We start from the raw sequence: 15,853 nt of genomic DNA, 5'->3' as shown, positions 1-15,853 counted from the left end.
CCAGCATGACGAAGTCGTCCATGAGCACCACAGGTACACGAAGCGGCTGTGCTGTCACCGTTTTTTTTTTCAGCGCTTGGACAAGACTAGCATCGTTCACTGGAACTCGACAACAACGCCTCTGTGATCCGACGCATATATCGGGCTGGACGGGTGAAGCATGCCAACATCATCTGGGTAGTCCTTGGTATCTTCCGTGGGCTCCTGGCCGATGATCTCGCATTCCTTCACTTTTCCTTCGCCACGATACAGCACGAAGTCAATACGCTTGGACGGACTGTCACTGGGGAAGGTAAACTTATGCTGCCGATCTATCGGATCCGTCGACCGAGGCTCAGCTTCCTCATGCACTTCCAGCCACGCGTCTTTCATATCCGTTGTTTGGCCAAGCAGCTCGGCTTCACCACTGAGGAAGCGAATACCGAGAGACTGAGGTTCGGAGTTCAGATCGCCAAGAAGCACCTGCGTTTTGCCCTTGCCTTGGCGCATGTACTCCCAGATCTCAACCTTGGTCTGCTCCCTGGATCGCTCGCTCAGCGACAGGTGCGTCACGTACACATCGATCTCTCCCCACTGCGGATAGTCGATGACAGCGTGGAGGCACAGCCGCTGGTGCGAGTCGTTCGGGTCGTTCGGATCGCGACTGAGCAATAAATAATCAGTCGAGACAATAGGATACTTGGAGAAGATCGCAGGGCCCTCTTCAATCCGCTCGTAGGGTACTCTCGAGTTCAAGTAGCTCATAGCTGCCTGATAAACGTATTGATAGCCAGGCAGGCGATCAGCGAGATGCTTCACTTGCGCGTGGTTACCAGGCTCTCCGAATACGCCGTCATAGCGCACCTCCTGGAAGCCGATGATTCCAGCCCGCGCTTCATTCACAAACTTGACGAGGTGGTCCAGACGCTTCGTATACTGTGGCCACCGACGTCCCGAACCATACACGTCCGACGAAGGGTTCGTGTTCCAGACATTGTACGACAAGATACGCGGTCCGGAAGGAGCGGCCGAGCACTCGTCTTCACCATCGAGACCGCACTCAACCGCCTCGTCCGTCTCCGCGTCTGCCGCTTCTTCTAATGGGCCGAACGTGTGCTGAAAGACATTGTGCTCGGCTTCCCGGTCCAGCGCCACGACGACCCGATGCCTCAAGTTGAACTTGGCGTCTTCCAGCGTCAAGTAGAAGTTGAAGCCGAACGTCACGTGGCTCGTGAAGCGGTACATCTGGCCGTTGGCATCCGTGCTGTCAAGCAGGATGGACATCTCCGACTCGCCGTTGTCGCCCGTGATCTTCAAGGGGAATACGGTGGCTTGCGCCACCTTGATCTCGGGCGACACGTGGACGTTCGCGTGCGTCTTGATGGACTTTACGGCGGCCCGGAACGCGGCCTGAACGGCCGAGTCTGTCGTCACATCCGCCGGGAAGACAGGGTCCAGCAGCACGCTGCCGTACAGCAGCGCATTCGAGCTGGGCTTGTCCTCGCGCAGCTCGAAGAGGTCGCCGGGCTCGAAGCTCTGACGCTTCAAGTGGATGCCGCCCGGCTCCGAGGACAGGTATCTGCCTGTGAAGCGCGCGCCTCCCGGGAGCGGCGGCCAGAAGTCCCATCGCGGCAGCTCGTCAGCGAACCGGCGGTTGCCTGCGGCGCCCGGCGCCAGGAAGGCGAGCGCAGCGGCGAGGAGCAGCAGTGCGCGAGCCATGGTGTCCGATAGTGCAATGAGATCGTGGCGTTTGCCACATCAATGTGGTGTAACGATGGTGTAGAGCTCAGGATGGGAGCCACAATCAGGGTTTTGGTCATCACGGTTGCGAGCTTGAGCTCGAAAGAGCCTCTCGATGGTGCCGCTGTTGGCACCCCGAAAGCCGAAGGACGCCCTTAGCCTATGTAATTACTGAGCAAGCACGGCCAGTCATAGCTCACAAGCGCATCCGATCTCGCTCGCGCCTCGAAGGCTGTCACGGCAACCATGCGGAGCTGTCATCGCTTCAGCACGTGTTGCGGTTTCGGCTGCAGTGTGTACTGCAGTTTGAAACGCTCATTGCACACGCGTGACGAGGAGTTTTCCTCTGCCACTGTCGAGCGTGTCGAGCAAATCGTCCGCTCGAGCAGGGCGACCATCTGCGCGCCGCCGAGGCCACGAACGCGCCGCCATCAACTACGATTGCCACCGTCGGGCCGCATTCAGCTGCAGAAGCTTCAACCGCCGAAACCAGCTTGCTTGTCATAGCGTCGATGACGCTCACCAGCGATGGCCACGCCGAGCGAATTGCCGCCGCGCCACGATATCTACGGCCGAGTTGTCAACTCAAGGTGAGCGAGCGAGTCCCGCGCGGCAGGGTGGAAAGACGACAGAAAAAGGCAAGTCTTTTCCAAGCGGACATGGTCCCGGCGGACCCAGCCAAAATTTGCCGATTGATTCCTGACAGCGGCGAGCCGATCACGATCCGCGCGCCAGCGCGAGCCTTGTGATATCTGTCAAGAGGAGGCTGCTCGCTTCAGCTGAGCTGAGCCCTATACGAAGCGAGCTCGAACCCAGCCGCACCTTCAGAAAAAGTTGGCGACGGTGAGATCCTTGTTGGCTGGCTGGCTGGCTGCAAACGCGCAGCGCGATCCAGTCGGCATCGCATTTTGTAGTTCACTGCGAAACTGCGGCTGCCGCCTGTCAGTCGTCCGCGCCGCTCGCGGGGTCGAGCGCGCAGCGATCAACAGTGAGCGCAGTGATGCCGCCCTCAGACGGCAAAAATCCAAATTAGCGGGCGCTTATTGCGTAGCGCCACCTTGCGCCACGGCAACACGACGCGTCCTTATCGATCAGACATCCGTGGCCCAGGCAACTTGCCTTGCCTGGCAAGCAAGCCCTCGATCTTATGAACCGCTGGTCTGGTTTCACCACAATCCCTGCAACGGCCCACTCGGACCCGTCCGGTGGCGGTAGCTCACGCAGCTGACGAGCATACTCATCTACTTTCCCCTTTTGAAATCGTATCCCTCGATAAAACAGTTGTAAATAATCTCTGATTTGAATTCACTGATCAAATTTAACCGCCCACCAACCTGTCAAAACTAAACGATAAAGTTACTGCGTGCCCCACAGGATAATTCGGAGCCCGAGCCCTACGCGCCTCTTTTTGCGCTCGGTGGCAGCAGCACACGATTCCGCCCCGACCGGCGGTGAGGAGCCAGCTCAGGCCTCGACGTCGATCGAATGCGGTTGCCGACTCACAACCGAAAGCGCAGCGCAAAGACGAGAGGCACAGCAAGCGAGTGACCAACGCCAGCGAGCGCACGAGCTCCAGCGGCGGCGTATTCCTCCCCATCTCTGCCCTCTTCTCCCCCACGGACCGACCGGCTTGCTTGTCCAGCTCGGTACATTCTTCACACAACCCAACAGGCCCCCGAAGGACCCTCTCACGCGCCTCCGCCCCACTCGTCCATCGACCATCGACCTTCGCCATGCGCAGCTGCTGGACGCTGGCCGCGGCCGCCGCGGCGCTCGCGGAGCTCTGCGCCGCCTCGGGCGCCGTGTCGGTCTACAACATCAGCGACCCGACGTACGGCACCTGCCGCCTAAAGGGCATCTCTGAGTCGAGCGACAATTTCAAGTACTACGCGTCCGTGCCCAGCACCGACTACTCGCTGAACGAGGCCTGCGCGCGCTGCATCACCATCACGCGCGACGACGACTCGACCAAGAGCACCACGGCCTACGTGCTGGACGTGTGCGACGGCTGCGAGTCGGGCTCGCTCGAGCTCTCGGCCGACGCCATGACGGCGCTGGACATCGAGACGACCGACTCGAGCACCAAGGTCTCGTACAAGTTCAGCACGTGCCCCACGTCGCTCATGTCGGGCGACATCAAGGCGTGTCTGATGGAGGGCGCCTCGGCCACGTACGTGCCGCTGCAGTTCTACAACTCGCAGAAGGTCATCACGGCCGCCACCATCGCCGGTGTCAACGCCACCAGCACGTCGGCGAGCTTCCTGTACTCGGCCAACTCGGGCTCGTCGTCCAGCACGTGGTACAAGAACCTGGACTTCTCGGTCACGTCGGACGACGGCGAGACCCTGAACGGCACGTTTGCGTTCACCAGCACGTCCGGATGCGCCACGTCCAGCGTTCAGTTCAACTCGGCGTCGACGGCGGACGGTGTCGACGGAAACACCAGTTCGTCGTCGAGCTCGTCCAACGGAGCGGTTATCGGCGGCATTTGCGGCGGAGTCGGTGCGTTGCTCATTATCGTGGGGTCGGTTATTCTCATCCGACGCCGCAACCGTGCGTCCAAGGACCTGACCGACCCTGCGAACGACGTGGAGAACCAGTACCTGTCCCCTACGGCGAAGGCCGCTCCGGCGGGCGCCTCCACTTTCCATTCGGACAATGACGACAACCACCGACCTGCTTCGCCGACCGTGGACTACGCCGAGTCGTTCTCCCCGGCTGCCAGCTCCAAGGGCCCCAGCTCGCACTTGAGTGACACGAGCTCGCACGCGCCTGCACCCGAGTTGAACGCCGTCCCCGCTGCTGTTGTCGCTGCCTCGATGGCTGTCGACTCGCTGTCGTCGCCCGTTGCGTCGGACCACTCGTCGGTTCCGTCCTCGCACGACTCGGACCGTACCCCGTCGCCTGAACCTGTGTACGTTCCCCCGACGTACGCGTACAGTAACAGCATGGCCACCAGCCCTCGTCGCTCCACTGTGTCGAACGTCAAGGCTGCTCCTACGCTCGCTGCACCGGTTGTGCCTCGGTCGGGTTCCGGTTTCGGCCAGTACGACGAGAATGACGAGGAACGCTCAAGCTTCGATGTGGACGACATGCGGGAGTCTGAGGCCCGTGCTACGTCTACGGGCGGCGACTCGCGTCGTTTTGGCTCGCAGGCGTACCAGCCGTACAGTGCCGCTGACCCGTACGCCAACACGGTGACGTCTCCCCAGAGCTACGTCCCAGCTACCAGCCTGCGCCGCCCGAGCAAGCAGAACTCGATGAGGTCCAATGGCCGCGAGTCCAGCCGCTACAACAACGCGTCGGTGCTCTCGAGCGCGGACAGCTACGCGTCGACGGCACCGCGCAACACGAACGCGTCGTTGCTGTCGAATAACACGGCACTGCAGTCTGGCAGGTCGAACGCCCCGCCCGCGCAGGACAACTACTCGTACAGCTCGCGTCCGAGTGGACCGGCCACGGACTATTCGACGCGGGACAGCTACGCGTCCAACCCGATGGCGCAGAACACCGATCTGTCTGCGTCGCAGCGCAGCAGCGGCTACAGCCGAGAATCCCTGAACATTCTGGGCTACCCGTACTCCAAGAAGAGCGGACGACACCACAACACTACAGGTTAGCCTTGTGATGCTTTGACTGGTCATTGTGACGCCACGGGCGTGGCGTGAATGGGCGAGCGGCAGCTTCCTGAGTTATTCATGATCGCAGCGGCAGCAAGCTGTATAGCAGCAGGAAGCTGCTCGCCCCCTTGTATTTGTACTATACTCATGCTACCGAGAGTACATATCTAAACACTGTTTTCTCTTCTTTCTGCAATTTTTTTCGATGCTCTCGATAGAGATGCAGTTCTAGGAGTGTTACATTATCGATTTTGGGGGCAAGAGCGCGAGCGAGCGGGAACAAGTCAAGTAAGATGTCAAGCAGCGTAAGAAGCCAAACCAAAAACAACCAAGAAACTGCTGGGCCAGTCGCGTGCATATGGAGCGACCTGGGTGCGTTTGTCTTGCCACGATATATTTGAATAGTCGATTGTGCATGTGTTGTTTGCCAGGTCAGTTTGGCAGGTGGTGTCCGGAGCGAGCCGGTAAAGACGGACAAACTCTCACAAGGCATCTCTTCGCTTGAGCTCGGCAATGCGGGCGTGCAGGTTCTGCCGGTGTAGCAGCCCGACGAGCTTGCCGCGCCGGGTGACCCAGATGCTCGAGCACTTGATCATTTCAAACAGCAGGTGAACCTTTTGTAGGGACGTGTCAGGGTCCACTTGAAGCGCGGTGGAGTCGATCACGAGGCCCAGGCTCCCGCTGATGGCCTCCTCTGCTGTTGTCAAGTGATCGGAGGCTACTAGTGGGCTGTTGTCAGCGCTGGCAATTGAGGTTGCAGAGGTAGAATTTACTTCCTCCACTGCCGACGCTCGTTCCGGTTGCCTAGCCTCGGAGGCTGCAAGCATGCCATCGTCTTTTTCGGATGGCTGCTTTGTTGCAGGTATTGTGGCGTCGTCCTGCTCAGGGAGCTGAAGCGCTGTGCGAAGCTGCAGGCTCGAACCATTTTCGGCATCTGAGGACATCCGGATGAACTTTTCAATGCCCTTACAGCGGATGCACCCAACAAACATCATACTGTCCAGGTTCTCGACCACAGGTAAGCTTGTTGTGGTCGTTGCGGTTGCCTTGAGAACGCACTCGAGCTCTGCCCGGACCATTTCAAGCGTAACAGCAGGGAATCGCCGCAGCATGACGTCGCGAGCTTTCAGGTCCTGCAGCTCCAGTGTGCGCACGTGGCTGAATCCCTTTTTGGCGATGACACTGTCGTAGACAGACACCCGGAGCGCGCAGCCAACACTTGAAGCGATGAGCGTCGAGAGAATGAGCGGGATCGTGTAGACGAACTGCCCCGTGAACTCGAGCGCCATGACCGCGACAGATGTTGTGTTTGTAGTTGAAGCGACAAAACCCGCTCCTCCTGCCAATGCGTATCCGCCCGGCACGATTCCAGCGGCGGGGAAGGCAAGTCGAAGGACCTCACCGAAGAATCGACCGAAGGTGGCCCCAGCTATGAATGTCGGAATGAAGTCGCCTGTGGGGACTGGCAGGGAGAAGGACATCGCCGTCACGACCAAGCGGATGAGCCCCGAGAGGGGCAGCACGATGAACACGGACGTCGACAGATCGGCATGCCATCGATTAGGGAGCTTGGACTCTGAACTCGTGAGATCGCCCAGGATATCGCCGAAGGTCAAGCGCGTCATGCCGACTGGCAAGCAGAGGATCGCCGCAAGTGGGAACAGGATTGTCCAGGATGCCAGCACGGCCGATTTACCGGCTGCCCAAGCCTTCCAACGCAGTCGGAACGCTGTTGCGGCCGAGGCGAACAACGCGCCTAGGAAGCCTGTGAGGACGGCCAACACCGCGAACGCCACGATCTCAGCAAACGCGAACGACTCGGACGCGAAATTCGTAGCGAACATGGCGTGGTGTGCAGCAACCCAGTCCTGATGCGCCATGTAGACGGCCTGACGGGCTAGCAAGGCACTGATCGAAGCTACGAAGGCGCGCCAGTAATTCTGCGGCGACAACGTGAAAAGTGACGGCAGATCAGTGGATTGTCGTGGCGAAACCCCTCCGTGTCTTACGTACCGACACCATGAACACAGTACTCGTGACTTCGATGGCGAAGAGCGCCCCGCCGATGGGTGCTCGGAATGTCGTGGTCACCCCCACGGCACACGCTACGTCGTACATGTGGCGTCGCATGAAGTCGTTGTCGTAGATCCGGAGGAAACACTTCAAGTGCTTCATCAGTCGATGGACGATGATCGACGACGTGTGCACGAACGGTCCCTCTTTCCCCAGAGATACGCCGCTGCCGAGAGCGAGTGCGAGTCCACCGATCTTGGACACCAGCGTACGCGCTCGGAGGGATCTGCTGGCGTCCTCGCGGCGCTCGTACGAGATGATGCTCTTCATCTCGGGGATCCCGGAGCCCGCCGCCATGGGGTCGAACACTGCCGTCCACTTGACGCTCGCCGTCGCCACGACGATCGTGAACGCGCCCCAGACTGCGAGTTCAGCGTAGGGGGCGTCGCTCGAGCCAGCGAGTTTCAGGAGCTCTCGTCGAGTGCGATTCAGCCCCAGCACGACCATGTCGATGATGTCGTCCACCAGGGAGGCTGCAATATAACAACCCGTGAGCGCGTCTGTGCAGCATATTGAAGCTTGCCATTTCGGTGAGGGAGCTTTGAACTTACCGGAGATGCCGAGCATCACGAGCAGCAGTGTGAGTCTTCCCTCCTTGTGCAGGATCTCGAGGCACTGCGCGCGCCATCCCGCCGGCTTCTTGGACACGCAACTCGTCCACTCGCTGCGGAATGACGCCTTCTTGGCTTCCTCCTCGCGCATATCAATAGTCGATTGCAAAATACTGGTGCCCCTCTTCTCCGTTTCAGTACATGTACTAACTCAAAGCTGGCGTAACGGATGCTGCAATGCACACGTACGTGTACCAGCCCACTTCAACTTGTACCAGTCTCATTTAAGTACGAACTCTAGCAGGTTTGACAGGGAGCCCTCCAAGTGCGTTGACGCATGCATCATTGCCCAAACTGCAACGCCGACAGAGTTGAGAGATGGCTGCGCGCGGGGCGTTCCTGGCGCCGGCGCTCGTGCCCGTGAGCAGCTGCTTCGTGAACCTCCCCCCGGCCTTCGTGCAGACCTTCCTGGGCGGCCCCGAGCTCGTGCGTTGGCGTCTCGTCCCCTCAATCCTCCTCCAGTATCCCTCCCATTGTGTCACTCACTCGTGGATTTTATTTTATTCGCTATCTGCAGGTGGGCGCTGGGTCGACGATCCTCGAGCTGTCGTGGGAGACGGTGGACGGTTACGTCCAGCGCGTGTGCGTGGGCTGGATCGGCGGCCTCGTCAAGGACGGAGCGCTGCGGAGGTGGGCGAAGAACGCGCTGATGACAATGGCGAGGGTTCTTTGAATTGACTTCTATGGGTGCGTGTGGTTGCTGCATTGATTTGCATTGCAGTGATGTGGTTGAAGTGCCGGCGGAGTTGGCGCGCTGTGTTGGGCTGGTGCGTTTTTGAGGCTGTAGGCTCTGGATGGGAAAAGAGGGTGCTGGTGGTGCTGACTGTGTATATTGCGTCTTTGTGCAGCAAGATCACCTGGAGAAGGCACCGCAGACGTTCATTGGCGTTCATGTGGTGGACGCGCTGCCCATTGCTCGGCAGGTGAACGTGGAGCCCTGCACGCCGGACGACTGGGAGCTCATTCAGCTGCATGCGGGCGCTATCGAGACGGAACTGCTGCGACAGGTAGGAAGTGGTTCATTTTGCTTTTGAGGGGAAGGGGAGCAGTTGTTGATGAGGGTCGTTCTGTGTTGGTTGCGATGGCAGATGTGTGTGGTCAATGACAAGCAAGTGAGTCCGATCTGGATCAACCAGAACACGCTCATTCGAGTCCGCGCGTCTCTCCCCGTTGGAATGTACGTAGTGCAATGCTGTTCAAGGGATTTTGCTATAGACCCTGAATGCTTTGTTCTGGGTTTTGTAGGGAGCACGCGCGATTGACGCCGATATCTGAGGTCATTGTGGCCCCCAAAGAGCGCCAAGTGCAAGAACAAGAGCGCGGTCTGAGCCCCGATTTGTACTATGAGCAGTCGTCGCCACTGCTTGTCCAGGTGCGATACCGTTATACTAAGAAGACAGCATTCATTACACTAAATCATGTGTTTTCGCTTCTATCTGTTGCAGGAAGATATCGGTACACTACAAAACGATACGGTCGATGAACTGTGGGTCCACCCAGAAACTCTAGCTATGCTCGACGGTGCAATCATCCCCGATGCTCCTTCGGATGCCCAACAAGCTCCTGTAGTCGCGTTGTGGAGCCCGGAATCTAAATCTCCTGCGAGGACGACTCCTGAATCAAACGAGCAAGGTGAAAACCCACGGTATGTGCTCTGTTGTTGTTTGTATGTAGCTGTTTAAACGCAATGGATCTCATACTAATAATTGTATTGAATCAATGCAACAACAGAGCTCAACCGACATGCTGCTATGTTGCGAAACTAAAGGCATCCCACGAAGTTATCCGAGGTCATGTGGTGCTCAACCAAGGTGCAAGTGCTAGCCTGGGCGTCACTGCGAACCAATCCGTCCACCTGCGCGTGCTGAAGCTGCCGGAGCTTCCCCCTGCTTCGGTGACGTTGTTCACCATTCCCGATGGTACTGACGGCGAATACTCTGTCTTGGCGAACCGCATTCAGCAGGCATTTTTGCGGCGGAGTAGCTCCGCCGACCGCAGCCATGTCGTGAGCTCTGGATCGGTTCTTCGCCTTCAGCTGGATAGTGGCGAAATTGTTCATACAATTGTTGAGGTCCAGTATGACACAGAGGAGACCTTTAGCGCTGAGCAACTGAAAGGTACTGTCCTGTCGAGTGCTGTGATGTAACTTGGATGGATGCCCTAATGATGATTATGTCGATACGTGTAGGCGTTCCAGTCGGGGCGTTAGAGAAGTACACTGTGCTGGGTGGGAGCAACGGCGGCAATATCCTATCGTTAAACCAAGTCACTGTTCAAAACGCAGCTGGATCCCAACAGCAAGTCTTAGTGAAGATGCGCTCCAAGGCTCCATCAGTCAGCGCGTTGAACCTTTCAGTTCTGGAGCTATCACGTGGAGCAAAGGCGTACTCGTCACTAATGAAGGCCGTTCGCCCTGTACTGTTTCGAGATGCTTCAGCCGCGCGAGTACTGCTGGGAACGAAACCCCCTGGCTACGCTTTGGCGCATGGAGAGCGAGGCAGTGGCAAGTCAACAATGCTGCGGGCCTTAGTACACGAAGTACAGACATCGTCAAGATTTGGAGCTTTTACGACGATGGTAGAGTGCCGAAACTTGCGCGGACTCAAGATGGAGTCGGTGAAGTCGCGGCTGAACGACGTGTTTGAAGAAGCGGCGGCTCACGCTCCAGCGTTAATTGTCTTCGATAATCTGGACGCTCTAGTGCCCGAAGAGGACGAGTCTGCGGGTGCTGCCAACGAACAATCTCGACGTATCGCGGAGCTTCTTTTAGTGCTGATGAACCAGAACTGCCAGCGGATGTGGAGAGCAACGGCAGAGTTGAACGCGTCGTTCAAGCGTGAATGTGAAGCTGTCAAGCGTTTGGCCGAGACGCAGAAGAAGAACGCAAGAAGGAAGCTCCTCGAAACTGTCGGCAACGCGATGCAGAGCAAGAGCGTGGCTGTTGTTGCCGCTGCTCGATCTGATACAAGCATCCACAAGACGTTGCGAGGCTGCGGGCTCTTCGACCGCCCCATTCAAGTAACATCGCCGGACGCTGAGCGACGGGAGACCTTGATTCGCGAGATGCTGCAGATGAAGATTGACAACGCAAACTCGACGGGGAAAGGAGCGAAGGAGTCGAGGCAAATTGTCGTTGACCCCGCCATTGACTTCGGCTTGCTGTCGTCCTTGACAGAAGGGTACAGCCTTCGGGATTTATCCAGTGCCACGGATCGGGCTTTGCATCAAATGTTCAAGCGACACGCTCTGCTTCAACCCAGCAACAGTTCGGAGGTAAGTCACAAGGTGCAACAAAGCGACTTCGTCGAGGGGATTGAGGACTTCCAGCCGACGGCACTGATCGGGGTTGATCTCTTCAAGAGCTCCATCAAGTGGAGTGACGTTGGAGGCTTGCAGCATGTACGAACAGTACTCAAGGATACCCTGGAGCTCCCGACTCGCTATGCAAAGCTGTACGACAACACACCGATTAAGCTCCCGGCTGGAATGCTGCTATACGGCCCTCCTGGATGCGGCAAAACCCTGTTGGCTAGTGCGGTGGCGCATGAATGTGGATTGAATTTCATCAGCGTGAAGGGCCCCGAGGTTCTCAACAAGTACATCGGTGCGAGTGAGCAAGCAATCCGTGATCTGTTCGCTCGTGCTGGATCGGCTGCTCCGTCAGTGCTGTTCCTTGATGAGTTCGACTCGATCGCTCCCCGCCGCGGTGCCGATAACACTGGGGTCACTGATCGTCTGGTGAACCAACTGCTTACTTTCTTGGACGGCGTGGAGGCCCGAAAGGTAGTTGGCATTTCATTGCCAGAGATGAAGCATTGGATACTTACTGAGTGCGACTTACTATGGTAACAGGGTGTCTACGTGTTGGCTGCTACAAGCCGACCTGATATGATCGACCCAGCTCTTCTTCGACCTGGACGCTTGGACAAGTCACTATACTGCGGTACGTTAGGCCGACAAAAGGCAGGGCTGACTGCAATGTACTCATGCCATACCACGCTCTTCGTTGCTACAGGTTTTCCGAATGAGGAGGAGCGTTTGGATATTCTTCGCGCGGTCTCCAAAGACATGGAGCTCTCGGACGAGGCGCAGGAATACCTTCCTGAGATTGCCAGCGCTCCGAAAAGTGTGCACCTTTCAGGAGCTGACTTGCAAGCGGTACGTACTCGTAGCTATTGCCATTATACTGAAGCTTGGTACTAACCGAGTGGCATTCTCGTGTCGATTGCATACAGATCATGTACTCAGCACAGCTGGAGCTTGTGCATGAAAAACTCAACGGCGATGGCTCAAGGTTCGTCCCGACATATATGCTTAACGTTTTATGGTAAAGAACTCGCCTACTCACTGTTGCTTCTGTTCAACAACACCCCAGCTTGATCACCAAAGCGCACGTCCAGACAGCGTTCGAGAACGCGAAGCCGTCGACGTCTGAGTCCGCGCGACTCCAGTTCGAGCGCATGTACGCCGGCTTCTCCAAGGCTCGCAACACGGACTTCTCCGTCGCCGAAGCCGACGTGTCTGCCACCAGCGACTCGCTCAAGTCGCACGTCGCGCACCAACGCACCGCGCTTGCCTGAGAAGATGCCTAGACCGGCTTGTAGTGCGGTATGCCGACACCGACTGTACTGCGCAGAAGTACAGTAAGTAGCATCCATTCGTGTTGTTCAGTTTACGAAGTGGCATCCATTTCATACAAAGACCAAAACCATCACTAACGTTCGTCTCCGGCATTAGTGACAGTATTTTATCGTGCCAATCAGCTTACCTATATTCTGAACCCCGACAACCAAAACACTAGACTCAAGGTGCTGCCATTTCTCAATCTGCCGTCTCGAGGAAAGATGGCGGTGAAGATGTTCTTCTGCCTGGTTGTTAATGCAGCGGGACGCGTGTTTGCTGTAACCATCGACGACAGCCAACTGGTTAGCGACCTACACGACGTGATCAAGGAGCGGAAGATGTACCAGTTCCCTGCGGACGATCTGCAGCTCTTCCTGGCGAAGCGAGACGACGGCAAGTGGCTGAGTCTGGATGAGGCGGCAGCTGTGGCGCTCGATGAGGAGGGGCGTCTGCAGGGCTTCGAGCCAATGAATCCTGGGCGATGGATCAAGAACCCCAAGCACTTTGGAGAGGACTTCCAAGCGAAGCAGGAGGAGGTCCACGTGCTGGTGGTTCTCCCGACCACCTCTGAGCCTGCTTTGAAGCGCCAGAGACTCCACGTCGAGAAATCTCTGGCGGAGACTTGGGACTATTCCGAGCTGCAGCTACGAGCATTCCCCAGTGTCCATCAACTGGTCACACTCCTCCAGAAGCCGCTGCCGTTCAGGCTCTTGCTGAATCGACAGTCCGAGGGCCTCTTCGAGCCGAATGGCCCACTCATCTCGTGTGACGACCTCGAGGCGTGTATGAAGTGTTTTCCCATCATTTGACGCGTTCATCCGGATGCATCGGCCTCGGTTGAGATGTGGCAATACTACTATGACGTATTGCTCGGAATGACAACCTCCATGTGTCGGGCCAAGGGCTTTCCTGTTGGAAGGGGAAGGGCCCATGTTGACCGAGCGAAGTTGGACATTCACCCGAGCTATCTGCTCCAGAGCCACGGTGTCGTCCTGCTGCGTGGACAGGAGAACGACATTTCGGAGGATATCAATAAGTCGGTTGACGAGTTGACCTCCAAGATGCAAGCGTGGAATGAGGTGCTCTACGGCGACCTACCGTTCGTTTTGGGCTACGCAACCTCCGGAGCCCATTTGCGAGTGGTGGCAATCGAAAGAGCAAACCGATCGTGTCGTGTATCGACACTCTTCGACTTCAGCATTTTCGACGACAAGGATCTCGCGCTCAAAGTGTTTTACAACTTGGCGTTTGTGCTCCATCAGATGAGCAAGTTGACGAAGCGACCATATCCGTGTGGGCTCCAACCGTTTGTCCCTGATCTAAACAAGGCGCGACAGATCATATTGCTGGATAAAGTGGTTGAACGAACGATCAAACCTACGCCTGGCACGGAAGACCTCGCGCGACTCGTCAACGTCTACCAGACGCTGCGAGAATCAAGCTCAGAAGGCAGTGCTGTGACGCATCTGCAGACTGTGGAGAAGATGGTTGAGACGGAAGACGGCAGTTTGGTCGTGTCGCTCTCCCCAATTGGCTATCTGCGACTTCCTACGAAGGACGAAGTTGGGGACTGGCTGCGCCAAATGCTGACAGCATTGGGTTATTGGCACGGACGCGGCTACTGCCATGGCGATGTGAGTTGGCAAAACATTGTGCTGGTGCCCACCTCAGCTACTGGGTGCTGATTGACATGGACAAGTCGTGTCATCCGAACAAGGCAGTGATCAAGTGGAAGCACCCATTCGAAGGACAAAACCTGCAGTCCCAGCACGACTTGTTCCAGTTGGGGCAGCTGATGAAGGACTTTTGCCCGTTGCCCGAAGCTTTAAAAAGCGTGCAGGTGATGCTTCTGTCGGCGATGGATAGGTCGGAGCTCACTGCGGATGATGTGCTCGCGAGTTTAGCGAAGCGTATCGAATAATGCGTCAGAAACAAGCTTTTCGTACATGAATTCGCTACCGAGTATAACAGTCTTGTATTTGAACACACCTTCGCGAGCCTGAGACACAGTCGTCGATTCCAAATCGTGGGCGCAGTTCGAGTGCAACATCATCATGTTGCAGATTTCTATCCAATGTCGGTGTGCAAGGCCTTCTACTGTGAACTTCCAAGCGCGCTTTTAGATCGTTGGCGGATTACTGCTACTTATCTCAGAAATTAAACCGATAATTGGTGGCCACCCTGAATTTAGGTACCAGCAAACTCGTGCTGTTTTGTGAATTCTATACGAGTTAAGATTTCATGATGAATTCCTTGTATGTTCCGTGAGATACAGCAAGGCGGTAGGCGTAGCTTTCTACTTGAACCATAATCTCCAATCCAAAAGCTGTGTGTGTTTGACAAACTGCTGCAGCGACGCGAGTGCACGCCCGATATTACATCATTAACAGCAACTGAGCTGGCAAAATACCCGCCGACTATACGTATCTCGGGTGCTTTGGGCTTCGTTTGAATTGCGTTGGAAGTCATATCCTTGTGGCGAGGGATACGACTGAAACGGATCGGTCTTGTAGTACTAAAGTAGTATTTCAGACGTTGTGCTTTATTTCAGTAAAGATCTCCTGAGTGACAGTATTTCCTACTTCAAATCTGTAATTGAACTATCTCTCAACACTGCTTCAAAGCAGGCTTTAGCCTTCGACTTGTCATTATGGATAGTCTTCGGCTCGTTGTTAATTAAAAGCGCAGCTAGACTCGATCGAAAAGAAGAAATCGCATGTGCACAGCTTCAAATCGAGGAATTTGACCAACAACAGTACGCTATATTTTTTTGTTTGGTTTAGTCGCGGCGTCCTTGGCTCCCACATCCATATTTTGTTCACGCACAGACGTCATAGCGTGGTGCATCGGTAGGTTCACAAGCGAAAGCAGAGGAACAGAGGGCCTCTTAACATAGTTTCAGTTGATTTACAGGCCCACGCGGGATGAGATTGACCGTTGGTCGCTAATTGCGAGCGTCATTGCAGTCATCGTTGATGTGATATGATGTGATGAAGTCCCGTGCTGGGAAGGAGCTGCGTTGGCCCCGTCGAGCATTACATTGCCTCCATGCTCGCAGTCTTGTCCGTCAGATTATCTTTAGACTTTCCTCTAAATCTGAACGAAAGGTCTTGGTGCTGTCATTGACAGCTTCTAGTCAAATATTATTGTTTGTATTCGCTACAGTAGCTACTGCTCATAGTGAATTTCGCAAAAGGTGCGCTGAGC

At 56.3% G+C, this 15,853-nt stretch overlaps 6 protein-coding genes across 6 annotated transcripts; 4 read left to right on the top strand and 2 right to left on the bottom strand.

Annotated features, from left to right (window-relative positions):
• Positions 1-96: 96 nt before the first annotated feature.
• PHYSODRAFT_318558 (hypothetical protein) lies at positions 97-1,698 on the bottom strand (the record flags this gene model as incomplete). Its single annotated transcript, XM_009536819.1, has 1 exon — positions 97-1,698. The coding sequence occupies one exon, from the start codon at positions 1,696-1,698 to the stop codon at positions 97-99; it is 1,602 nt and encodes a 533-aa protein (XP_009535114.1).
• Positions 1,699-3,452: 1,754 nt separating this feature from the next.
• PHYSODRAFT_523306 (hypothetical protein) lies at positions 3,453-5,339 on the top strand (the record flags this gene model as incomplete). The annotated part of the gene is made up of 1 exon (XM_009536818.1): positions 3,453-5,339. One exon carries the CDS (start codon positions 3,453-3,455, stop codon positions 5,337-5,339), a length of 1,887 nt encoding a protein of 628 aa, XP_009535113.1.
• A 482-nt stretch (positions 5,340-5,821) lies between these two features.
• On the bottom strand, positions 5,822-8,114 carry PHYSODRAFT_247100 (hypothetical protein; the record flags this gene model as incomplete). The annotated part of the gene is made up of 3 exons (XM_009536817.1): positions 5,822-7,279; positions 7,353-7,885; positions 7,964-8,114. The coding sequence occupies 3 exons, from the start codon at positions 8,112-8,114 to the stop codon at positions 5,822-5,824; spliced, it is 2,142 nt and encodes a 713-aa protein (XP_009535112.1).
• A 227-nt stretch (positions 8,115-8,341) lies between these two features.
• Positions 8,342-12,603, top strand: PHYSODRAFT_523287 (hypothetical protein; the record flags this gene model as incomplete). The annotated part of the gene is made up of 13 exons (XM_009536816.1): positions 8,342-8,449; positions 8,541-8,653; positions 8,745-8,790; positions 8,872-9,030; positions 9,112-9,200; positions 9,269-9,395; positions 9,469-9,668; positions 9,755-10,140; positions 10,212-11,806; positions 11,876-11,966; positions 12,039-12,181; positions 12,259-12,317; positions 12,399-12,603. The coding sequence occupies 13 exons, from the start codon at positions 8,342-8,344 to the stop codon at positions 12,601-12,603; spliced, it is 3,321 nt and encodes a 1,106-aa protein (XP_009535111.1).
• A 282-nt stretch (positions 12,604-12,885) lies between these two features.
• On the top strand, positions 12,886-13,206 carry PHYSODRAFT_429481 (hypothetical protein; the record flags this gene model as incomplete). Its single annotated transcript, XM_009536815.1, has 1 exon — positions 12,886-13,206. A coding segment is annotated over one exon (321 nt), but the record flags the coding sequence as incomplete, so codon positions are not given.
• A 282-nt stretch (positions 13,207-13,488) lies between these two features.
• Positions 13,489-14,567, top strand: PHYSODRAFT_305476 (hypothetical protein; the record flags this gene model as incomplete). Its single annotated transcript, XM_009536814.1, has 2 exons — positions 13,489-14,280; positions 14,346-14,567. 2 exons carry the CDS (start codon positions 13,489-13,491, stop codon positions 14,565-14,567), a joined length of 1,014 nt encoding a protein of 337 aa, XP_009535109.1.
• Between the last annotated feature and the right edge of the window lie 1,286 nt (positions 14,568-15,853).

This window comes from Phytophthora sojae, assembly GCF_000149755.1.
Source record: "Phytophthora sojae unplaced genomic scaffold PHYSOscaffold_9, whole genome shotgun sequence".
Classification (NCBI taxonomy): Eukaryota; Oomycota; class Peronosporomycetes; order Peronosporales; family Peronosporaceae; genus Phytophthora; species Phytophthora sojae.
The sequence above is the reverse complement of the archived record's forward strand: the minus strand, read 5'-3'. Positions and strand labels throughout refer to the sequence as shown.